Source organism: Rhinoderma darwinii, chromosome 12 (genome assembly GCF_050947455.1).
Source record: "Rhinoderma darwinii isolate aRhiDar2 chromosome 12, aRhiDar2.hap1, whole genome shotgun sequence".
Lineage (NCBI taxonomy): Eukaryota > Metazoa > Chordata > Amphibia > Anura > Rhinodermatidae > Rhinoderma > Rhinoderma darwinii.
Genome location: NC_134698.1, coordinates 59,679,470 through 59,705,610, shown reverse-complemented (window position 1 = coordinate 59,705,610; position 26,141 = coordinate 59,679,470). Strand labels below are relative to the sequence as shown.

The 26,141-nt window shown below is 41.4% G+C and overlaps 1 protein-coding gene across 1 annotated transcript in view; it reads left to right on the top strand.

Moving 5' to 3' along the window:
* DPF3 (double PHD fingers 3) overlaps nucleotides 1-26,141 on the top strand; it is a 257,140-nt gene that overhangs the window by 166,621 nt on the left and 64,378 nt on the right. The window contains 4 exon segments of the mRNA XM_075843503.1: nucleotides 1,806-1,930; nucleotides 10,665-10,760; nucleotides 11,995-12,061; nucleotides 13,271-13,357. Coding sequence (XP_075699618.1) covers nucleotides 1,806-1,930; nucleotides 10,665-10,760; nucleotides 11,995-12,061; nucleotides 13,271-13,357 — 375 coding nt within the window.

Sequence of the window (26,141 nt, the reverse complement as noted above, 5' to 3'; positions counted from 1 at the left end):
GTATTTAGGAATATCATGGTTGCACAATTTTATTTTAAAAAAAACAACCCGCTGTCAAATGTGTACATAGCCTTTAACTTTGAGATGCGGTGGCATGACCTAAAGAGGGTTGTTTACACTAGGCATCTCAGAAATATCGATTAGGGTTTTCCGGCCGTGTGACGGCCGTTCAAAAAACGTCAGTCACACGGCCGTAGTAGGAACAATAGACCCCAAATGGGGCTATTCACACGATCAATTTTTTGATGGCCCGGGAAACCCGGCCGTCAAAAAATGGGACATGCCCTATTTTCGGCCTTTCTCTCGGCCCCCATAGAAGTCTATTGGGCCGGGTAATACACGGCCATCACTGGCATGTGTTCCGAGTGACGGCCGTGTCTTCCATTGCTCGCTCTCTCCTCCTCACAGTGCGAAGTACATGTGAGGAGGTTATTGTAGGAGCGGAATCCCCAATCCCCGGCCACAGCTTCGGCAACGCTGTGGCCGGGGATTGGGTATTCCGCTCCAGGAGAAGTCCCTGACTTCACTGTCCATATATGGACAGTGAAGTCAGGGACATCTCCTGGAACGGTGGTGCTATCTACAGAAAGGTAGGGGGGGTGCCATCTATGGGGTTGTGCTATGTAAAAGGGTCCTGTGTAGAACTACCTAGAGGGGGCTGTGTGGCATTACCTAGATGGGGGCTGTGTGGCAGTACCTACAAGGGTGGTTGTGTGGCACTACCTACAAGGGTGGCTGTGTGGCAGTACCTACAAGGGGGGCTGTGTGGCACCACCTACAAGGGGTACTGTGGCAGCATCTACAGAGGGAAGTGTGTGGCAAAGAAATGACAAATGAAATTCATCAGTTTTTAATACAGACAGGGAAAAAAACTGATGCAAAATGGGTCAACATCGGCCGTTAAAAACGGAGACACGGCCCGTAACAGATGAAAAACGGACCAAAACGGCCGTTTTTATCGTCCGACACTCGGACCCTGTCGTGTTAATAGAGCTTAACTGAAACACATTTGCAGGGAGGAATGGTCCAAAATTCCTCCTTAACATTGTACAAATATTATTTTTAGCTACAGAAAACGTTTCGTGGAGGCGACTGCAGGTAATTCCAAAGGGTTCAATTACTTTTCTTGCAACTGTAGAAAAAAGGCTGTTTTACCAGAGTGTGTCACAGAGTGTGTCTGTTTTTATAGTGTTTTTATCTATCCCTTATCTTGAAATGTAAATTCAAAAACAATAGTTACGATGTAGGACCAGAAAAAGCATTTGCTTAGAGCTGTAGTGCGGATTCTAAGGGTATGTGCACACGCAAAATAAAAAAACGTCTCAAAATACAAAGCTGTTTTCAAGGGAAAACCGCTCCTTATTTTCAGAAGTTTTTTAAGCCACTCGCGATTTTCGCAGCGTTTTTTTACTTCCGTTTTTGGAGCTGTATTTCTACCAAAAACTGCTGAAGTGACATGCGCTTCTTTTTCGCGGCTGTTTTTTTTACGCGGCCGTTTTGAAAAGCGGCCACGTGAAAAATGCCCTGTCGGAACAGAATGCAGTTTTTCCCATTGAAATCAATGGGCAGATGTTTGGAGGCGTTCTGCTTCAGATTTTTCAGCCGTTTTTCAGGACGTTTACGGCCCGAAAAACGTCTGAAAACACTGTGTGAATACCCTTAATCTTGTCTTTACCAGAGATTCATGACCATAAGAAAAGTCAGTCTTTCTGCAAACATTAAGCTACTCTGTTTAGAATTTTCCTCATGTAGGACCCTATAAAGAACTAACATGAAAGCTTGTATACATGTCTCCTTTGTTGCAGATGTAGACTTCCCTTTACGGAAAAACAATGTTATTTCAGAGGGTACAACACTAGAAGCCCTTCTACGGGGTGAAGGATTAGAGAAGAAAGATGTCACAGATGAGGACAGTTTACAAGAAATTCAGGTAAATTGTTACAATCTGAAAGAAAGTAGTAAAAACACTATATTGTTTCATATCCCTACTAAAGGTTGACTAACCTGTATAAACCCCCTTTCTAAATGCAGAGCAGCCAGAGATTAGCGGTTATCATCAGGGAATCTTAAGTATTAGGCTGGTGCTAGACATATTACCTATTTGTACATCCAGGAAAGAAATCTTTCGCCTGTTAGTCAGAAAAGATTAGAGTACAACCAAGTAAAAACTTGGTGCATTGACCTATTATATTACAGATATAGCCTATAGATGAGGTCAATTAACAGAAGATTTTTTAGAAAAATACAAAATGTCCTTTATTATTTACAAATATTGAACAAAACAGATTAAAAAATGCCAAGGTGTCTTACAAGGCAAGAAGCATATGGGTATGGGAAAAGGTATGATGTATGAACCACAAAGATAATGTCAGAGTACATGCAAAATTATTATGGGCAAAATCCCCATGCATGTATTTAAGACTGGCCCAAGCAAAATGTGGAATTGTTATCAAAGACAGCAAGAAAGTCTGAGTGGCATAGAGAACCTCTGATAAAGATGTTGTGAAATTCAAGGTAACGTGACATGTCCGAGTGGGAAAGTAAGCAAAATTACCTACCCATATTGTTGCTCCTGCACCGTGGAGACACCAACCCGACGCGCGGGGGCCCACTGGTGCTAGACATATACTTTTCTTGTAGTGAGCGATAAATCGCCTTCCATAGGAATTCATTAGGCTGGAGCTAATTATCTTACTACAAAAAAAATTAAAATCGCAGTAATATCACACTGATATCCTTAGGAATGCATTAAGTAGCTTGAAAATCTCTTCAAAATCGCTTCAGTCGATAGATTCGCTACCGATTTATTTTATTTTTTTAATTGCTATATGCTGGGATTTCAGAGCTACACACTAGTCAGAAGCAATTTTTAAGATTTTCAAGCTACTCACTTCTGTCTCCCCTGCTGCGCCTCACCAACAACTGGGGACTGGTTCTCCAGTGAGACCCGCCTCACAAATAGAGTATAAGGCTGGATTCACACAAGCATGTTCGATCCGTAAAGAACGGAACGTATTTCGGCCGCAAGTCCCGGACTGAACACACTGCAGGGACCGGACTCCTAGCATCATAGTTATGTACAACGCTAGGAGTCCCTGCCTCTCCGTGGAACTACTGTCCCATACTACATCTGTTGCAGGTTTTCTCCACTGAATTCAATGGGGAGGTAAAACCCGAAACGCACTTTTTGTGGCGGGCTCGCAGTGATCCCACCACAAAAAACGCAACTCAGAAAAAAAACAAAAAAAACTCACTTACCCAGAAGTCTGTGTTCCTCCCTCCAGCGCGGCCGCTGCAGCCAATCACAGGCTGTAGCGGCAGTCACATGGGATGAAACATCATCCCCGGAGGCCGGCCTGGATGAAATTAGAGGGCTGGCCTCCTGGGATGATGCTTCGTCCAATGTGACCGCCGCTGCAGCCAATCACAGGCAGCAGTCTTCTGGGATGAAAAGTCATCCCAAGAGGCCGGCCTGCTAGCAGGCCGGCTAAGTGCTGTAGTTTTCCACAGCGGACATTCCAGGCGAAAAACTGCACCACAGTTTGATGCGGTTTTCCGCCCAGAATTCCCTGCGGCACATGGCAGATATGCGGTGTGCTTTTACGCAGCATATCCGCCCCCTGTGAACTCGTCCATATACTTTCTAAACACCTACACAAATGTTACTATACACAGCTCATTGTCATTTTTAGGAAACAGGTTGTTTTACCAGACTGTGACACACACTAAGGCCTCATGCACACAAACTTATTTTTTTTCCTCCCGTAAATACTGGCGTAAATACAGGTCCTTGGTCACACGTATTCGACCCGTATTGCACCAGTATTTACGGACCCGTTTTCGCTGCAAAATTGCACTGCACTAATCGGCAGCCCCTTCTATCAGTGCAGGATAAAGAGAATGGGCAGCCCTTTCCGTAGTAAAAGTAAAAAGAAATTCATACTTACCCGGCCGTTGTCATGTCATGGTGACGCGTCCCTCTTTCGACATCCATCCTGACCTCCCTGGATGACGCGGCAGTCCATGTGACCGCTGCAGCCTGTGATTGGCCGCAGTGGTCACATGGACTAAAATGTAATCCCGGGTGGCCGGACTGGAGGAAGAAGCATGGAGTTCTGGGTAAGTATGAACTTCTATTTTTTTTACACGTTGATCTATATTGTGATCGGAAGTCACTGTCCAGGGTGCTGAAAGAGTTACTGTTACTGCCGATCGTTTAACTCTTTCAGCACCCTGGACAGTGACTATCCTCTGATGTCGCCTAGCAATGCTCCCGTAATTACGGGTGCACACACGTAGTCACCCGTAATTACGGGAGCCCCATAGACATTTATTTATTTCAGTTACTTATATAGCGCCAACATATTACGCAGCACTGTACAGAGGTCTTCTTTTTTACTGTCCCCATTGGGGCTCACAATCTAACGTCTATGGGCCTGCCCGTGCCGTAATTACGGCCTGAAATAGGACATGTTCTATATTTTTCAACGGCACGGGCACCTTCCCGTAAGCATACGGGGAGGTAGCCGTGGTCAATAGAAGTCTATGGACCCGTAATTACGGGCGTTTTTACGTTCGTGTGCATGGGGCCTAAAACGGTGGTTTGGGTGACTCTGGAAAGTGAAGTGGAGATTTAAATTGAATTTTGGAAATTGGAACATAGATTATATTCCCTCTACTTATAATGTGGTGACAGAGCCTCTTTAAGTGGCCTATATTGTACATGATGTGATCGGCGCTGTAATGTAGATAACAGCAGTGTTTTTTATTTAGAAAAACTATCATTTTTGACGGAGTTATGACCTATATTATCTTTATGCTAATGAGTTTATCAATGGACAACTGGGCGTGTTTTAATATATGGCCAAGTGGGCGTTGTGGAGAGAAGTGTATGACGCTGACCAATCAGTGACCAATCCGCGTCATACACTTCTCTCCATTCATTTATACAGCACATAGCGATATATAGCTTTTTTTTTTTTTTCCTCTTGATTTCCCAGGTTTGGGAGGTGGGGTTTTGCGTTAAATGTAATTAATATCTAAGTGGGGATGACTGTGACAGGATTGTCGTTGAGCAATGTTATGTATTGAACCAACCATTTAACCCCTAGGCGCACCACGACGCAACTGTACATCCATGTGGCCAGTGTCTTAGCGCACGGGGACGTAGTTACTGCGTAGTTCCCAGTGCACACTGTCGGCGACAGTGTGCACCGGGAGGCCAGCTATCCCTGACAGCTGACACTCCACTGTATGCTGATCAGCGGCTTATTTCCGCTGATTTCGGCAATTAACCCCTTAATTGCGGTGATGGATTGCAATCACCGCATTTTAGGGGTTTCTAGCACATCGGCAGACCTCACAATGAAATCGTGAGGTTTGCAGATGGCTAGCATGGCGACCGGAGGCCAAGTAATGGCCTCCGTGTCTGCCATGTATGGAAGCCTATCAGGACCAGCCTCCTGATAGACTTCCTGTCAGTGTCACAGGACGTCACTGCCGTTCGCGATGCACACTGTCGATGTACACTGTCGCTGACAGCTGACACTCCACTGTTGGCGATCAGCGGCTCATTGCCGCTGATTTCGGCAATTAACTTGTTAAATGCAGAGCTCAATTGCGATCTCCGCATGTAGGGGTTTTGTAGCACATTAGCAGCCCCCATGCAATTGTGGGGGCTGCTGATTCTTGTGATGGCACCCGGGGGCCATGTATGGATGCTTATGAGCTGGCTGGTCCTCGTAGACTAACTGTCAGAGTGACCTAGGTAGTGTAATGTATTCTAGCAGCGATCAGAGCTACAGGTAAAAAAGTAAAGTGTAAAAAGTTAAAAAAATGTTAATAAAAATGTTTTACAAAAGTGTAAAAATAAGTTGTTTTTTTTCCTATAATAAGTCTATTGTAGGGAAAAAATGAAAACGTTAAAAAACAGTACACATATTTGGTATCACCGCGTTCGTGATGACCCAATCTATAAAACTGTTATTTTTACAGCACGGTGAACGCCGCAAAAAACACAAACTAAAAACAATGCCAGAATCACTAATTTTTGGTCACCGCCCCTCCCAAAATATAGAATAAAAAGTGATCAAAAAGTCGCATGTACCCGAAAATAGTACCAATAAAAAAAGACAACCCATCCCGCAAAAAACAAGACCTCCCACAGATTTTTTGACTGAAAAATAAAAAAGTTACGGCTCTCAGAATATGGTGACACAGAAAATAAATAATTTTATAAAGTGATTTTATTGTGCAAATGCTGCAAAACATAAAAAAAACGACATACATATGGTATCGCCGTAGTCGTACCGACCCGCAGGATAAAGTAAAATTGTCATTTATAGTGCATTATGAACGCCGTAAGAAATAAAGAATTTAAACTGCCAAAGTCACTGTTTTTTTGGTCACCAAAGTTCTGAACAAAATGTAATAAAAAGTGATCAAAAAGTTGTATGTACCAAAAAATGGTACCAATAAAAACTACAGCTCATCCTGCCAAAAATAAGCCCTCACCCCGCTCAATTCATGGAAAAACAAAAAAGTTATGGTGTTTGGAAGGCGTGGAGTGCAAAACTAAAATGGAAAAGCAAAAAAGGATCAGTCCTGCAAAGGTTAATTAATTACTATTAAAAAAATAAATTATTACCACATGTCGGGTATTGTCATAGTCGGGAGAGATTGCGTTACAAATTTAGGGTGACTTTTTCTCCTTTATCCCTTGTGAAAATGAAAAAATGCAACATTTTAGTGGACAAAAATATTTATATTCATTTTCACAGCCTAATTCTACTAAATTCTGAAAAAAAACTGTGTAGTATAAATGCTTACTACACCCCTAGAGGTGTGTAGTTTCCCAAATGGGGTTACTTTTGGGGTGTTTCCACTGTTTTGCTCCCTCCAGGGCCTTGCAATCGCAACATGGCACTAAAACCCAATCCAGCAAAATCTGCGCTCCAAAATCCAAATGGCGCTCCCTCCCTTCTGAGCCCTGCTATGTGTCCAAACAATAGTTTATTACCACATATGGGGTATTTCCGTAATTGGCAGAAGATGCATTTTCTTCTTTATTCCTTGTAAATATTAAAAATTTCTATGTTTTTTCAGAAAAAAAGTATATTTTTATTTTCAGACTAACTCCAATAAATATAGCAAAATACCTGTGGGGTCAAAGTGGAATATTCCTAAAAACTGCACGACCTGGGCAATAAATATTGAGTTGCGTTTCTCTGGTAAAACCTTCTGTGTTACACAGTTTTTTTTATTACAAATGAATTTCGGCAAAAAAAAAAGGAAAATTGTACATTTCCCCTCTACATTGCTTAATTTCCTGTGAAACGCCAAAAGGGTTAAGAAACTTTCTGAATGCTGTTTTGAATACTTTGAGGGGTGCATCATAAAGTACAATATGTCACGAGAAAACAATCTCAGAATCGCTTGGATAGGTAAAGGCATTCCCAAGTTATTACCACATAAAGTGACACGTCAGATTTGAAAAAAAATCGGCTGCGTCCACACGGCCAAAACAGGCTGCGTCCTAAAGGGGTTAATAGTCTCCCCACTCTGTATATGGATAACCTTTTTGATGCATTTCTAAATCAAAATTAAAAAACCTAATAATGGCAAAAAAGAGACACTAGGTTTAACGGCAAAATATTGTTGCCTAATGTTATGCAGATTATAATTTATGAGGCAATGTTATGTACACTCTTAGGCCTCGTTTACACGAGCGTGATATACGTGCGTGCGACGCGCGTGCTTTTCACGCGTGTCGTACGCACCTATATTAGTCTATGGGGGCATGCAGAGAGTCCGTGAGTTTTGCTCAGCGTGAGTCCGCTGAAAAAACTCACGACATGTCCTATCTTTGTGCGCTGTTCGCGCATCACGCACCCATTGAAGTCAATGGGTGCGTGAAAACCACGCATGCCGCATGGAAGCACTTCCGTGCGAACTGCGTGATTCGCGCAACAGCTGTCAAACTTAGTTGTACTTTTTAATGGCACCATTTTGGGGTAGATATAATTTTTTTATTAACTTTTTTTTTTTTTGGGGGGGGGGGGAATAGAAAAAACCCCTGAAATTCCACCATTGTTCTATGCGTATTAAATTCACGCCGTTCACTGTGCGGCGTAAATAACACATTACGTTTATTCTGTGGGTCGGTATGATTATGGCGATGCCACATATGTAGAGGTTTTTCATGTTTTACTACTCTTGCAAAATAAAAACTTTTGAACTAAAATTATTAGCTTTTTGCATTGTCGCTTTCCAAGAGCCGTCAATGTAGTGATACGAGGGCTTTTTTTTGCGGGACGAGACGTAATTTTGTGGTAAATTCGACTTATTAATTTTGACTTTTATTATTACTTTGGGGGGGGGGGGGGGAATGGAAAAAATATCAATATCAATTTCGCCATTGTTTATTGCAGTTTTTTTTTTTACTGTGTTCATATTACGGTTTAAATTACATATTAACTTTATTGTTTCGGTCGTTACAATCGCAGCGATACCATATATATGTGTAGTTTTATTTTTTACACTAAATAAAACCACTTTTCAATGGCAGTTTTATTTTTTTTATTTTTTTACTGTCATTTGTATTAATAATTTTTATTTCACATTTATTACTTATTTTATTAGTCCCACTAGGGGACTTTACTACGCGATCTTTATACCAAAGCATTATTACCTGTCGGTGTAAATCTGACAGGCAATCTATTACCACGTGCCTCTGCTATAACACCCTATCGAAGGCCCGTGATTGCATTTGTGGGCCGCTGATGGGTGAGAGAGGGAGCTACCTCCCTCTATAAAGGATTTAAATGCCGCTGTCGCTATTGACCGCAGCATTTAACTGGTTAAACGGCCGCAATCAAAGTAAACTTCGATCGTGGCCGTTGGTGGAGGAGCCCGGCTCCGTCACCTTTTCACAGCGGCCCAGTCTAAGGCCCCTTAGCGACGCCGTGAAAAGGCATATTGGTGGTCACTAAGAGGTTAAAGGGTATGTAAGCCTTTTGAAAGTGAATTTTATTATTTATTTATTTTTTAAATTCTGTTTTCTGCAACTTTCAAATTAGTTTTTATTAAAAATTATTTTTGCTTTTTGAGATACATCTGCTCTGTATTCTGTATACAGAGCAGCTGTATCTTTCGCTAAGACCTGAATCAGTCAGTTCCGTGGACCTGACGGGTTGTGTCAGCAGGTCCCTGACACGCAGGATCCACCTGTAATCTATAAGATCAGTTATGAACTTAGATGTGATGGATAACAGGTGGATTCTGGTGTCAGAGACATGCAGGATCCACTTTTAGTGAAGCAGTCAGCCCCGCGGACCTGACTGGTACAGGATTCAGCGAACGATATACGGTAGCTGCTCTGTACAGAGAATAACAGAGCAACTGTATCTAAAAAAGTACAAATAATTTTTAATAAAAACGAATTTGAAAATTGCACAAAAAAAATAATAATTTTCAAAGCCTTTAACTAGATCATATAATAAATATAGGCCTCATTCCCACGACAGGGTTTCCCGGACTGGTGCCGGCCGTTCATAAATCGGCCGGCACCCGGCTGCATTAGGAATAATAGACCCCTAATGGGGCTATTCACACGACCGATTTTTTGACGGCCGGGAAAACCATCCGTCAAAAAATAGGACATGCTCTATCTTCGGCCGGGTGCCCGGCTCCCATAGAAGTCTATGGGGCCGGGTAATACCCGGCCATCACCGGGATGTGTCCCGAGTGATGGCCGGGTTTTCCGGCGCTTGCGCTCTATCTCCTCACAGCGCAGAGTGCGTGTGAGGAGGAGGAGTTGATGCCATTGGCATCGCTGTACACTGTGTGGCAGGGCCGGGGTGTACAGCAGGTGGAAGGGAGTGCTGCGCTGGCTCCCTTCCCCTGCTTGTTTTAAAAGCGCCCTGGCCCGGCGACACCTTCGATGGCGCCGCTAGCAGCTGCTGCGGGTGATACTACTGCAGCGACGCCACTATAGCAGAGCAGGGAGGTATCTCCCCGCTCTGCTATGTGCTAGCCGCACTTTAGCTCCTTGAAGGAGCGGAATCCCTGTGTTTTCGGGGATTCCGCTCCTGGACAGAGCGCTTGATGTCTCTGTCCATATCTGGGCAGTGACATCAGGGGAAACTCCTGAAGCGGAATCCCCGAACACATGGGGATTTCCCCTTCAGGAGTTGCCGCTGATGTCACTGTCCAGATCTGCCCGGCCCGGCACGGATGCAAAACTTTATGCAAACCGGCCGGGCAGAATGGCCGATTTTACCGGCCGGCACTCGGGCTCGGGCGCGACCCGGTCGTGTGAATCCCGCCTAACTGGGTTAATTTCTTTGCTATTCTGTCTTTTACAATATGACTATATTTTCACCAATCTTATCAGATATTGATTTGATTAGTTGACATCTAGCTGGACAAGGACTTCTACATGTACAGCTTATCAAACAACACTAATATATATTTTTTTATATTGTTTTACAATAGAATGAATAGAAACTTTTAAACCAGCTTTTCACTTTATTGCATTATTTTCCTAATTGGATAATTGTCCATGTACATAACCCTGCCCTATGTGTTTGATCTTTTTTTTTTTTGCAATACTCAATACTTACTTATTCACTCATACCATCTTGGGCACTTTGTTGTTTATTCAGAGAGTTTTAGAAAATGACGAAAATGCAGATGATGCAATTGTTGATGAAGACTTTGAAGAGGAGCTCCCAAAAAGAAAGAACCGAAGCAGGGGACGGGTGAGAAAACTGCAATTTACTAAGCCATGATATATTCTCTCTTAGGCCCTATACACATGACAGGGATTCCTGGCCGTGCGACGGCCGTTCTTTGAACGCCCGTCACATGGCCGCTATAGGAAAAATAGACCCCAAATGGGGCTATTCACACGGCCGATTTTTTGAGAAAAATGGGACATGCTCTATTTTCGGCCGTTCTCCCGGCCGCCTGGCTAGCATAGAAGTCTATGGGGCCATGTAAAGAACGGCTGTCGCTCGGATGTGCTCAGACTGACGGCTGAGCTTTCTGCCGCTCGTTCGCTCTCTTCGCCTCCTCACAGTACGAAGTGCATGTGAGGAGGAGGGTATTTTTTGCTCCCTGTAGAAGCAGAATCCCTAATCCCCAGTGACGGCAGGGACTTCTCTTGGCCTGGTCCCCTACTCCTGAAACTGAATCCCCGGCAGTGTGGTCGGTGTTTCCGCTCCAGGAGGAGTCCCTGACTTCATTGTCCATATATGGACACGTGACATCAGGCACTTCTGAAGCGGAATCCCAAGCGCTGTGGCCTTGGTTTCCGCTCCAGGAGAAGTCTCCATATATGGACATTGAAGTCAGGGATTTCTCCTGGAATGGTCCCGCCATCTATGGGGGGTGCTATGTAAAAGTGTGCTGTGTAGAGCTACCTACAGGGGGTGCTGTGTGGCATTACCTACAGGGGGGGCTGTGGGGCATTACCTACAGGGGGGGGGGCTGTGTGGCATTACCTACAGGGGGGGGCTGTGTGGCATTACCTACAGGTGGGGGGGCTGTGTGGCATTACCTACAGGGGGGGGCTGTGTGGCATTACCTACAGGGGGGGCTGTGTGACATTAACTACAGGGGGGGCTGTGTGGCATTACCTGCAGGCGGGCCGTGGCATTATCTACAGAGGGAAGTGTGTGGCAAAAAAAATACAAATGGTATTCATCTGTTTTTAAAACGGACAGGGAAAAAAACGGATGCAAAACGGTTTAAAATCAGCCGTTAAAAACGACCGAGAAAAACGGACGTTTTTATCGACCGACACTCGGACCCTGTCGTGTGAATAGAGCCTTAGTTCCCAGAAAGCAAAATATTGTAAGTATAAAGGCATGCCAACTTGAATTCAACATTTTTGACTGATCAGTTCCTCAAAAATGGATAGAAGTATAATGGTTTACAGTATATGCTGTTCTAGTTTTAAATATAATGTAAAAAGTTTTATTTAAATTTTAGGCTCGTGGAGGCAGGAGGAGGAACGATACATCTTTTGATGAGCATGACAAACCTTACGTATGTGACAGTAAGTAGAGATGTGCTACAGCTTTTTTTCTTCTTACCGCTCTGTAGCAGTCATGGACTTACAGTACTTTTTTGCTCATGCTTTAGCCGTGAAGCTCTAACTGGTTTCATGCTGGCTATATATTTCCTAAAGTCATTCAAATCATTCTGCAACATGATAAAATTGTTAGTAAGTATGTGGACTCCTGAACATCAAGCCTATATGGACATACCATTCCAATACCATGGGAGTTAATATGGAGTTGGGCTGCCTTTTGTATCCTCCACTCTTCTGGGAAGGCTTTCCACCAATATTGTGTCTGTAGGAATTAGTGCCTATTCAGCCAAAAGAGCATTTGTGAGTTCAGGCAAGGTCTATTTCTCAATCGGTGTTCCAGTTAATCCTAAAGGTGTTTGATTGAGTTGAGGTCAGGACCACGAAAAACTGCTCCAAACCATTATCCTTCCTCCACCAAATTTTACAGTAGGTACTATGCATTCCGGTAGGTAGGTATCATCCACCAAACCCAAATTCATCCATGATACTGCCAGATAGTAAAACGTGAATTGGCACTCCATGGAACACGTTTCCACTGCACAGTTCATGGCCGATTTCAATTCTAGAGGCTGTTACATCACTCACTACAGAGTTCCAAACTGAGGATAGGTAATTTTTATGCTGAACTATTTTTTCACCTGGATTCTTCCCCTTCACAATAATAGCACTTACAGTTGACCGGGGCAGACGGGGGGCCTTGTGGCATCCTATGACAGTGCCATGTTTTAAAGTTACTGAGCTCTTTATTACAACTCATAAGGCTACCAATGTTTGCATGGCTGTGTGTTTGATTTTATTGCACCTGTTTGCTTAGGGAATGGCTAAATCACCTGAACATAATAATTGAAAGGTTTGTCAACATACTTTTGGCCATATAGTCTATCTTCCTATATATAAAGCCAAGAATAAAGGTGAGGAATAATAAAGACACTGTAATGTGTTTGCATAGTGGTGTAGGGAAAAGTATTTACGTATGTGGCTTACATGCATTGGGAGAACCATGTCAGCAGGAATATTTGCATTCTATTTGCATTGCATATTTGACATAGATATAAATTGTGTAGCCCATAGTGGTAGCCTGCATGTCCCTTTTCTGCTTGTTCATACTGCTGCCACCATTTTCTCAATAATTTAATTTGTGACATTTACTAATTGTTTTTTTTTTTTATACAGAATGTCACAAAGTATCACAATTGTACTATATTTTACATCTTTCCCAACAACATTGGGCTAGATTTATTAAAACTGATGCAAAAGGGTAAGTGTCATGGGGTTCGTTACGTTAATACACGATCAACAGAGCCAGTGACGACAGGGTAACTCCAACAGGGTTTATTGTATCCAAAGTTGACAGAACAAGTCACGTTCAATGCAGGAACAACACACAGTCCACAAAATAAGGTGATCCCAGGAACATCTTCAGAGCGCTGGCCTCAGCTTCAGCTCTCCTGAAGGTCTAAATCCAGAAGATCTCCATCCTCCCCAGGACAAGCCCTTATATCCACTCAGGGGGAGTAACATCTTGGCAGTTTCTAGTCACCATCATTATAATGACTTTAGTTTGTAATCATACACTGTCTGTAAGTGAGTTGTGGTCCTTTGTGCTATGATGTGTATTGCCACAGCCAGGATGAGAACACAATGGGGAAGATAATTGGATCACCCTTGTTTGCTGGTCTGCACCTGAGCTGAATATAACTGTGGTGCCTCCTGATGACCCCCTGTGGAGAGTGGACAATGACAACACTTTGTCTTGTGGACTTCACCTCTGACTCGTCCAATTGTCCATAGGCTGGAGACATGACCTGTGGTACTTGATTAGAGAGTCATCCCTCTCTGCTGAGGACTCATAATAAACCACACATAATGCACCATCACAGTAAGTATAGTAGTTGCCCATGGAAACCAGTCCGGTCACTACTTTTATTTTGGACTACTTTTATTAAAGGGCTCTGGAAATTTAAAGATGGCATATGATTGTATGCTATGGCCAACTACTCCACATTAATGTTGCACCAGTTTTGATATATATTCCCCATTGTGTTTTCCTTCACAATAAACAAAATAACCTGCTAGTCATGATATCACATGTCGGACTTTCCCCATGAGAATAAATGCACATTTGTTGTGTCAAATTGAACACATTTGTATTTTTTTTTATTCAAGTTAGGATTCATTCAAAAGGACAGCTTTACCCCAATGCTGCTAATCCACTGCAAAATCTGTGCGTGTGAATTGACCTGCTGCAGATCTGAAATACTGTAGCATGCCCTGAATTCCACGCATATTTCTTCCACTACATTTGAAGAGGTTTGAAAGCCGTATTCACATGAATTGTATTGTAATGGTCACAGATTTAAAGGCTATATACGACCTTTGCAGGGCAATTTATTTATTTATTTATTTTTTTAATAAAGAGGTCAGTGTGTTTGTTGTAACTTTATAAATAGTTATTAAAAAATAGTTTTACTTTTTTAGATACAGCTGCTTTGTATTTGTATACAGAGCAGCTGTATCGTTCGCTATTACCGGAATCAGTCAGTCCTGCAGACCTGACGGGTTCCGTGTCAGCGGGTGCACTTGTAATCTATTACATCTAAGTTCAGAACGTAGATGTGATGAATAACTAGTGGATCCTGCGTGTCAGACACACAGGACCTACTGACACTGAACCCGTCAGTCCCACGGAACTGACGGGAACAGGATTTAGTGCTATATACAGCTGCAATGTATAGAGAATACAGAGTAGCTGTATCTCAATGTAAAACTATTTTTTTTATGAAAACTATAAAGTTACACCAAACACACTGACTGACCTTAGCATTTAATTTGCGACATGTGAACTTGGGCTAAGTTCACATATCGTTTTTACATGAAAAAACGGTGTCAAAACGGACATTGATTTCTATGGTCAGGACGGATGCCATAATAGTGTAGTTTATGCATACGTTTTGTGTGCTTATGTTCTGTCCTTTTTTTTTCCCTATGTCCTAAGAAGTGTACTTTTCGAAAACGCATACCACACGTATACGTTTTAATTTGTATTGAAGTCAATGGGGACGTATAGATGATGTATGCAATTTTAAACCCTACGTTTGCATATATGTAAAACGTATACGTTCTTGTCACCATATATGGGAAACCTTGACTTTACAAAGTTTGATTTACGTCAAGAACAAAAAACGAAATACGTTTTTAGAAGTAAGGACTAACACAAACTTATACTACAAAAAAAGTAAGCATTTGTTACAATTGGATATGCTTTTGTGACTTTGTGGTATAAGACGATGTATACGTATTTTTTTTTTTAATTTTTTTTTTAGTAAGGAATAAAGAAAATACAATTATACACATATTTTTACATTTTCCCCCTACTCCCACCCCCCACCCTCTCAAGACCGATCTTGGTAAAAAAAGAACAAAAATTCTTACCACTCCCCCCAATAGGTTTTACAGTGTTTGCCTTGATTATAGATTTTCTCATATTTCATTATAATTCTCACATTATTTACCCAAGCATTAAACTCCAGTGGGGAGCTAGATATCCACTTTCTAACTATTAGTAATTTTGCAATAAATAATAGTTTTATTAATCCACATTTTTTTTCCTTAGAAATATTTAATTTGGAATCATCACCCAGCAACACCAGTTGAGGTTGAAACCCTATATCTGGATCTATTTTTTCCAAAATGTTTTTAAAAATTCTATCCGAGTAATCAGCAATCTTAATACAATTCCATAACATGTGCAAATAGTTTGCTTCCGCTGCACCACATCTGGGGCAGTTAGAAGCTTTATTAATAGAGAACTTACTCAAAAGGGCTGGCGTATAGTAAAGCCTATGTATCAAATTGAACTGAATAAGCTGATGGTTCATGCTTATCGATACTTTACAAATATTTTGAAATATTATGTTCCAATCAAGAACACAATCGTTATTCAATTCCTTCTCCCATTTTATAACACAATTAAATTTTATTTTCCTTGACTTTATTTCCATCAGGGATTTATACAACCTGGAGAGAGGTTTTTTTTCACATTTGTATTTTCTCAGCTTTTTGTAAAAGTCATCCATATGGTCTTTATTGAGAGGATTGCTATCTTTAAATTTATCAAATGCGTGCTTTAACCCCTTAGTGACCAGCCCATTTTAGGCCTTAATGACCAAGCTATTTTATTTGTTTTTCTATAGTCGCATTCAAAGAGCTATAACCTTTTTATTTTTTCGTCTACGTAGCTGTATGAGGACTTGTTTTTTGCGGGATTAGTTGTGCTTTTTAATAGCACCATTTTTGGGTACATATAATTTTTATATTAACTTTTATTAACCTTTTTGGGAGGGATTATAAAAAAAACCTGAAATTCCGCCATTGTTCTATGCATTTTTAAATTGACGCCGTTCACTATGCGACGTAAATAACATGTTACCTTTATTCTATGGGTCGGTACGATTACGGTCGATACCACATATGTAGAGGTTTTTTATGTTTTACGACTTTTGCACAATAAAAACACTTTTGAACTAAAATTATTTGTTTTTGCATCGTCGCTTTCCAAGAGCCATAATTTTTTTATTTTTCCATCAATGTAGTAATTTTTTTGGGCTTTTTTTCTGCGGGACAAGACGTAGTTTTGAATGGTACTGTTTTGGGGTACATGGGACTTATTGATTCATTTTTATTATTACTTTTTTGGGGGGCAATGGAAAAAAAATTGCAATTTCGCCATGGTTTTTTGCGGTTTTTTTTTTTACGGTGTTCACTTTGCGGTTTAAATTACTTATTAACTTTATTAATGGAGTCATTACGGTCGCGGCGATACCACATATGTGTACTTTTTTTTTTTTTTTTTTTACACTTTTACTAAATAAAACCACTTTTTATGGAAAAAATGGTTTTATTTATTTTTGTACTGTACTTTTTATTAATAATCTTTATTTCACTTTGACGACTTATTTTATTAGTGCCACTAGGGGACTTTACTGTGCGATGTTCCGATCGCTGCTATAATGCTTTGGTATACTTCGTATACCAGAGCATTATTGCCTGTCAGTGTAAATCTGACAGGCAATCTGTTAGGACGTGCCTCCGGCGCGTCCTAACAGGCATATGTCCAGGGCAGACCTGGGGGCTTTTATCAGGCCCCCGGCTGCCATGACACCCCATCGGAGACCCACGATTGCATTCGCGGGCCGCCGATGGGTGACAGAGGGAGCTCACTCCCTCTGTAAACAAAGTTAAATGCCGCGGTCGCTATTGACGGCGGCATTTAACGGGTTAAACGGCCGCGATCGAAGTAAACTTCGATCGCGGGCGTTGGAGCAGGAGCTCAGCTGTCATCAGACAGCAGAGCCCCGGCACCAGCCTGCACGGGAGACCCGTGCAGGACTTAGACTAGGCTGACGTGAAAAGGCGTCAGCCTAGCCTAAAGCCCATTAGTGAATCACGTGAAAAGGCGTATTAGTGGTCACTAAGGGGTTAATTGAATATAGGAGAATGTTTCCTTCTCCGTCAAGTCAAAATCAACTGATAATTTTTCCCATGTTTTGATTTTTCCTTCTTCCATTATATCTAATACATATCTAATCCCTCTAAGTTTTAACAATGGTAACTCTGGGATAGCCTTACATTCTTCTATATTAAGATTGTGCCATAACGGGGAAAAGTATAAAAAACCATTTCGACCAGTCATATTTCTTAAACTATTCCAGCATTCATGCAGGAGTTGTGCTGTCAACACGTTTTCCATAACTCCAGATTTTAATTGACCAGATTCCAACACCTCATAAATATCTGAAAAGCGGCCTTTAATGTTAGTGATCAACCATTGTAAGAACTCGGCCTTATCCCATTCTTGTATGTATTGTAATTGTGCTGCTAAGTAATATACTCAAATATCTGGAAATGCTAGTCCTCCTTGTTCTCTTGAAGGACATAAGTAGTCTAGCTTAATCCGAACTCTCTTCCTTCCCCAAATCAGGTTATTAAAGATAGTTATGATTTTCTTAAAATATTTATCTTGTATCCACACCGGGGTAACCCCAAAAACATATAAAGACAATTTTATCGGCTTTTGATATTGGCAATTCGTTCCATATTCTTATTTTTTTTTCCATTTCGTTTATAAGGGGGAGCAAATTATAATCCAAAAATTCTTTTATATTATTTGAAATTTCTATACCCAAATATCTAAATTTTTGTTTGTAGTACTAAATCGCTTTTATCTAGTGGCATTAATATGGATTTTTCCCAATTGATCTTTAGACCAGAATAGAATCCAAATCTTTGAATAATAGATATAACATAATCCAATTTTTCTTCAGGGTTCGTCAAAAAAAATAAAAGGTCGTCAGCATATAAGATAATTTTATCTTCTTCCCCCCTAGCTCCAAAACCCACAATATTTCCATCCTCTCTGATCAAACAGGCGAGAGGTTCCATTGCTAATGCAAAAAGTAGGGGAGAAAGAGGACAACCCTGTCTTGTGCCCCTACTTAAATTGAAAAATTCTGAGTTCTCACCATTTATGTTAATGTTTGCTCTAGGACCATTATATAATAATTTAACCATTCCTATAAAAGATTCTCCAAAACCTTGCTTTCTCATGACTGCCCATTAATAGCCCCACTCCACTCTGTCAAATGCTTTAACTGCATCGAGAGACAGAATGGAGCGGGGGGCCTCTCCTGGTGTAACTTGAATATTCCCAAATACCCGACGAACACACTGGTTGACCGTTCTACCAGAAATAAATCCCTGCTGATCACTATGTACTACAGTAGAGATTACTTTAGCCAACCTTCCCGCCAACACTTTGGCGAAAAGTTTAGCATCCGTGTTCAACAGGGAAATAGGTCTGTAAGATTCCATCCTTTCCGGGCATTTACCTGGTTTCAATATCAAAGCTATATTAGCTTCTACCATTGAGCTTGGCAATTTGCCCTCTACCACTGCCGAACCCAATGTTTTTAACAGGGCTGGTAATAGTTCTTCCCCAAATGTTCTATACAGTTCAAATGGGAAACCATCCAAACCTGGAGCTGTATTTCCTTTAACACTAGTCAATGCATTTCTTAATTCTTCCAGGGAGATTGGTCGATCCAACTCATCTTTCTGAATATCAGACAAGGGGGAGAAAGACATTGAATCTAGAAAGAGCTCCAATTGTTCTTCATTATACTTTTTTCCGGAGCAATACAATTCTGAATAATAATTCAAGAATTCTGATCTAATTTCATAATCTTGCTTAATCATATTCCCTCTCTTATCAAGAATTACCAAAATATTACTCTTCTGACTTTGATTTTTAATGATACTCATTAATAGTTTATTTGGTGTTCCTGATTCACAGAAATTTTTCTGCCCCAGAAAAAATAATTTATTTTGTGCTTTCTCGATTAACCAGGCCTTATATTCCTCTTGGGCCTGAAGCCACAACTTTAAACTATCTTCCGTAGGGGTTTCAAAGTAATTTGCCTCCAACAAATTTGCACTTCATTCTTTTCCCTGCTCAATCTTCTTGTATTCTCTTTTTAATCTTATTATTCTTTCAAAAAGGATACCCCTTATACAGGCTTTTAGTGTTTCCCAAACAATTAAGTCTGGGGCAGTCTCCCAATTTAGTGACAAAATATTATGAATTTCAACTTTGATATTTTCAGGGTCTTGTAATAATGAGAACCAATGTGGATTTATTTTTATAGGCTTAATGAATTCCTTTTTTTCATTTATTTTTATGTCCACAATAAGTGGCGTATGATCCGAAATGCTTTTGTTGTCATATTTTATTTTCCCAATAGTTGTAACAAGTGATTCACTACACAATACCAAGTCAATACGTGACATGGTATGGTGTGAACCACTATAACAACAGTACATTTTCTTTTTAGGGTTTTTCAGTCTCCATATATCTACTAGACCCATTTCTTCACTTATCCTCGCCAATGGTGTTTTAATTGGGCTCTTATTTCTTCCCTTAAAGCTAACCCTATCCATTACCTCGTCCATAACACAATTCATATCCCCCAAAACCATTACAGGACAATCGCTTCTACTAATAATATAATTACATAATTTTCTGAACACCACGGATGAAAACGGAGGTGGAATGTATACAAAAGCTAAAATACAAATGAATTCCTTTAATCTACAGTGAATAAAAATGAATCTACCTTTGTTGTCTATATTTTTATCAAGTATCTCACATTGCACTCCCGAGTGAATAAGAACACTCACTCCCCTGGAATAGGAGGAGTGTATAGAATGAAACTGTTGTGACCACCACCTATTTCCCAATCTTGGGATTGTTTCTTGTGTCAAATGTGTTTCTAACAAACATGTAATTGATGGAAACTGTTTTTTTATATAATTCTTAATAGTAAAACGTTTTAATTTTTCCCCCATACCCCTAATATTCCATACCACAATTTTAGTGTTCATCCGTGCGTTCTAACAGAATGAAAAGTGACAAATATTAGAAATTTTATATAACATATTCGTAAAAAATTCTTAATGTATTCCAATACCAGACCGGTCTTGCCCCACCCCCCTCCCCTTTCCTTCTGTTGACTTGTCATATTTTTAACAAGTCTCTCAACCAACCAACGCATGTTCCCCTAATACACCATTAATTAATTCATAATGATTTCAAACTTGCTAACTACTTAAATGTCTCTTCCTGTGACGAATGAAAATGAACCTTACCCTGATATTCTGTTCTCAATTTTGCTGGATACATTAAAGAATATTTAATCCCTGCCTCTCTGAGTTTTTTCTTGACTGGACCAAAAGCTTGTCTCTTTAATTGAGTGTCATATCAGTAGTCCGGATAGATTGCTATTTTTGAATTGTTATGGGATAGATTTTGTAACTCCCTTGACTTTCTCAATATATTATCTCTATCCCGGGAATTTAGAACCTTGGCTATTATAGCTCTAGGTCTAGAACCAGGCATAGGCACGCTTGCTGGTACTCTATGAGCTTTCTCTATGCCAAACAAAGGAGACAGATTTTCAATTCCTATTTTGTTTTTGATCCAATTTTGGACAAAAGTTTCAACACCTTCCCTTTCTTCCCCTTCTGGAAAACCCAATAATCTGATGTTACTCCTTCTGGAGCGATCTTCTATGTCAACCATTTTATTTTTTAGTGTACTGTTTCCTTCCACTAACCCCTTCATCTCCTTTTTCAATTGGGTAACTTCATCTTCAAGTGCACTCACTCTATTTTCCACTTCAGTATATCTTTCTTTAATTTTACCCATATCCTCTCTTATTATTGCAATTTCTATACTAATGCTACCTACTTGAGAGGATACTTTATTAATAGCGTCTAAAATCTCAGTCAATGATGGTAGAGCTTGGTCGCTCAAAATCTCCCCAGTTGTCTTATTTGCTGTTCTAGTTTTCCCTGCTACAAGGGGGGACATCATATATCTGTCCATCTTGCTTGTATTCTTACCCTCCTTACTAGGGCTCAAAGATTTTCTACTTTTAGCTGGCATTTTCCCTGATTCTTCCTTCCCCCCCTTTACTCTCTCCAGACACACAATACACAAAAACAAACAAGACAAAAAAATAAATAAAAAATATGAATATAAAGTCTGAGCAGAGACTACCGATTTCAAAAACCGCAATTCAAGCAGCTTGTAAATGAGAGAGAGTTCCAATGTAATCTTCCCATTGGCATATTCCGACTTCAGTCTCTTACAGGTTCGAGGGTCCAAAAAAACCAAAAACAAACCAGGGTACTTTATATACTGGAGCAGCAGGCAATATGCAGTTGACTAGATGAGTTTCATTGTACCCCCTTCCAAAGATTCCAGGCACAGGGTGAGGGTCATTTTCCAGGCTCACGTTGCAGGGTACAATGGTAATGCTTTAAGAATATCTGAGCTTCTTAATCATACCAATTCTCTTCAGAGAAATAGACCATATAGTTCTTGTATTATCACTCTTTAATAGCAAGTAAATAGCAAGATAAGAGTCATACTTGAGGCTGTACTAAAGTATATACTTGCAGTTTGTGCTTTGTAGTTTTCCCAGAGTGAGCACAGCACAGCAAGGCCTGCTGAAATCCTTCCTCCAACTTCTCCTCAGGTTTCTTGCAGCGATGTATACGTTTTTAAATGTGCACAAAATGAGATGTGAACTTAGCCTAAGTTTTATCCCGTCAAATAAATCATGTCGTCCCACAAATAAACCTTGGTACAAACACAGCTTGTGAACGCTGCCTTACACACTCTATTAGCTTAATAAACATAATATACATGATGAAAGTGCAGTGCTTTGTTAAAACATTTGCCTAAGGTGACCAGCCCTGTAACTGGCTCATGCTACCCTCGCATAGGGCAGCATGAACTTAGTGACCGTTTCCCTTTATAGAAACGGTTTGAAGTTTCTATGATGGAATATATATGGATAATGTGCATAATGGCTGCTTAAAATAACAAGACTAAGGGGTATATTTTTGTAGAAAACTTTATAAATTCCGGTTTGGGGATGTATTCCCACTGTAAGGCCTCACAAGAGCGTATCCGTTTTGCACTCGTAAAAACCGCAACGTTTTGTGTGCGTTGCAGTTCCGTGTGACATCCGTGAACAGTGCACGTCTGCGTTTTTTACACGCGTATGTCATCCGTATGTCACACGTTTTTTACGTCCGCAAAAAAAACTGAAGGTGTTTTTCTTTTTCTCATCATTTCTTAAACAATTGCGTGAATCACGGACAGCACATGGATGACGTCCATGTGCTGTCCGTGATTTTCACGCACCCATTGACTTCAATGGGTGCATGATGCGCAAAAAACGCAGACGTATAGGACATGCAGTGAGTTTCACGCAGCGGACACACGCTGCGTGAAAAACACAATGTCTCAATGCCCCATTGAATTGCATAGGTCTGTGTGACGTCCGTTGTTTTAAACGCACGTAACACTGATGTGAAATACGCTTGTGTGAATAATAATAATCATCTTTATTTATATAGCGCCAACATATTACGCAGCACTTTACAATTTAGAGGGAACATGAAACAAACAATATCAAACATTACATAGTGACAAAGTTAATTTACAATTCAAACCAGAGGAGTGAGGACCCAGCTCGCAAGAGCTTACAATCTATGAGGAAATAAGGGAGACACAAAGTGTAACAGTGTTTGTTCTGTACAATAGTCCAGCCATTTTTATACACATGGGTGGTACACATAAAGCTGCATGAGCCGGTCACCAGCCAGTATACGTGTATGACGGACATGAAGAGAAGGAGTGTGAGGGAATCTTATTCTGATGACTAATCTAAAAGGGGGGGGCCATGGAAAGGAGTCCGATTAGGGAATGTTATAGGCCTGTCTAAATAGATATGATTTCAGGGCACGTTTAAAACTGGATATTGGGAATTAATCTGATTGTCTGGGGTTGCGCATTCCAGAGGACGGGTGCAGCACGAGAAAAATCTTGGAGAAGGGAGTGGGAGGTTCGGATTATGGAGGATTTTAATCTAAGGTCGTTGGCAGAACGTAGAGCCCGAGTAGGGTGATAGACAAAGATGAGGGAGGAGGTGCAGCACTGTGGAGAGCTTTGTGGGTAAGAGTAATAAGTTTGAATTTTATTCGGAAGGGGATGGGCAACCAGTGCAGTGACTGGCACAGATTAGAGGCGTTGGTGTAGCGGTTGGTCATAACTATGAGCCTGGCTGCTGCATTAAGGATAGATTGGAGAGGGGAGACTTTAGTGAAAAAAAGGGCAGTTAACAACGGATCAACTGTCAGTTTTTCATGGCCGTTTTGGATCAATGTGTCTCAAAATTTAAATCCATTTCCCGGCCGTCTGACCGTATTTAACCGCCGTTTGCCATCAGTTTTTCATGGCAGTTAAAAAACATGGATGAATTTTATTCATTAGGGTTTTTTTGTCCCAACCCCTTGAAAACACCACAGCGCCCATGTAGATAGTGCCGCAATAACCCTGTAGATCGTGCCAGTGCCCACATAAATAGTGCCCACTGTCAGAGGTGTAGCTAGGTTCTCCATCACCCGGGGCAAAGATTCAGCTTGGGCCCCCCCTCGAACCTCTTTCCCAACATTTCCTCCCCTCTCACCAAGTTTGCTTTCTTTACCAATCAATGAAATGTAATTTTTTTCCCTCACCTTTATTTATATAACTAGAGCATAAAACCATTAGTACATTTTACAAGCGATATAGTTATATAAAAGGGAGTTACCATAACAATAAATTAAAAGAAAATAATTAAAGCGGTCAGTGCCTAACTAAAACAGATTGTATAACTGAGGCTAATGAGAATATATGGTGACATTATAAAGAGCCTCCTCTTGTAGATAGTGCCACACAACCCCCCCCAGGAGAGTGCTACACATGCCCCTTGTAGATTATGCCACACACGTCCCCTTGAAGGTACTGCCAGCCCCCTATAGTGCCATACAGCCCCCCCCCCTTGTACATAATGCCACGGGGATTCCTCCATACCTCCCAACTGTCAAGTATCACAAAGAGGGACAACTGATGCGGCACGCATAGCAACACAGTACAATGCCCTCTAGCTGCCGCCACGCAGTATAATGCCCACATACAGCATAATGCCCCTATAGCTGCCCCCATACAGCATAATGCACCTATAGCTGCCCCCATACAATAGAATGCCCCCAGAGCTGCCCCATACAGTGCAATGCCCCCATAGCTGCCACCATACAGTATCATACCCCATAAAGTATAATGCCCCTAGTGCCAGTGCCCACGTCGATAGTGACCAGTCTCCCCTGTAGATAGTGCCACTGTCCCTGTAGATAGCCATAGCCCTCTTCCCTGTAGATAGCGTCATTGGGACTTCCTCTAGGAGTGGAGCATATAGGGGCTACTCCTGGAGCAGAAATCCCCTGCCACAGCGTCAGCAACGGAAATTCCACTTCAGAGGAGCCACGAACGTCACTGTCCGGACCGTGACGTCAAAGGCTTTCCCTGGCACAGCGCTTAAAGTAGCGCTGCGCCCGGGGAGTCCTCGGCGAGTGGAGGACCTCCCTCTGCTCCTCCCCTCTGAACTAATGCTGAAGCACGGAGCTGACTGTTCCTTGCTTCAGCATTAGGTTCAACCGTATCTGCGTTCTGAGGACGCAGATACAGTTGACTGTGGGACATACCCCAGGCCGTCCAGGATGGTTGGGATGTATGATTCCTCCTGGAGGAGCAGCCCCTGACGTCACTGTCCATATATGGATAGTGACATCAGTGGGGATTCCGCTCCAGGAGTAGTATTTAATTGTATCTACGCCCAGCGTGGCACCCCCCTACCTTCTCTCCCAGTATGCCAGGGGAAGATGCCCCATCTGCCCCCCTAGCTACGCCCTGCCCACTGTAGATAGTGCCACAGTGCCCATGTATATAGCACCAAAACCACAAAAAAGGTCATACTTACTAAGTGGGTGGGTGAAAACCCATTCCCAGCAGGACGCAGACAGGTCAAAAATGCTGCAGAAGGAGGGTGCATTAAATAGTGATAGCCACTCCCACTAGTCTTGAGGGGAGTGGTGAACTAAATGCTCACAAGTGTGCGATAAATGAGTGTTCGTGTAGTGCTAGGGTGTGAAAGTATGGTAAAAAAGAAATGTGTATGTATGGAAGTGTCAGAACTGTGTGATAATGTAATAAAAAATAAATAAGTGTGATGACTAGGGGTTAGTGTTGTGAATAGTACATGGGGTGTCAGTACTATGTGTAATACGTAGAGGGATAATGTGCTAGTCGTAAGGCAGAGCATATCTTGCCGAATCACAGCCTATTTGTAACGCCCTTACTGTTAGCTAAGGCGGGCTGCTCTGCATCCAGCATATAAGACCTGGCCGCGTCCTGAAAAAAAGTATACATAGTAAAAATATCCATGAAACATGGGGTATTAGTTGTTATTTTGGCCACCGGTGCCCGGTGGCAGACAGAGCAGCTAATCAGTGCAGGGTCCAGGTGTTAGACCCGCACCGATCATACACTGATGACCTATCCGGTGAATAGGTCATCAGTTGTCCGGTAGTGGAGAAC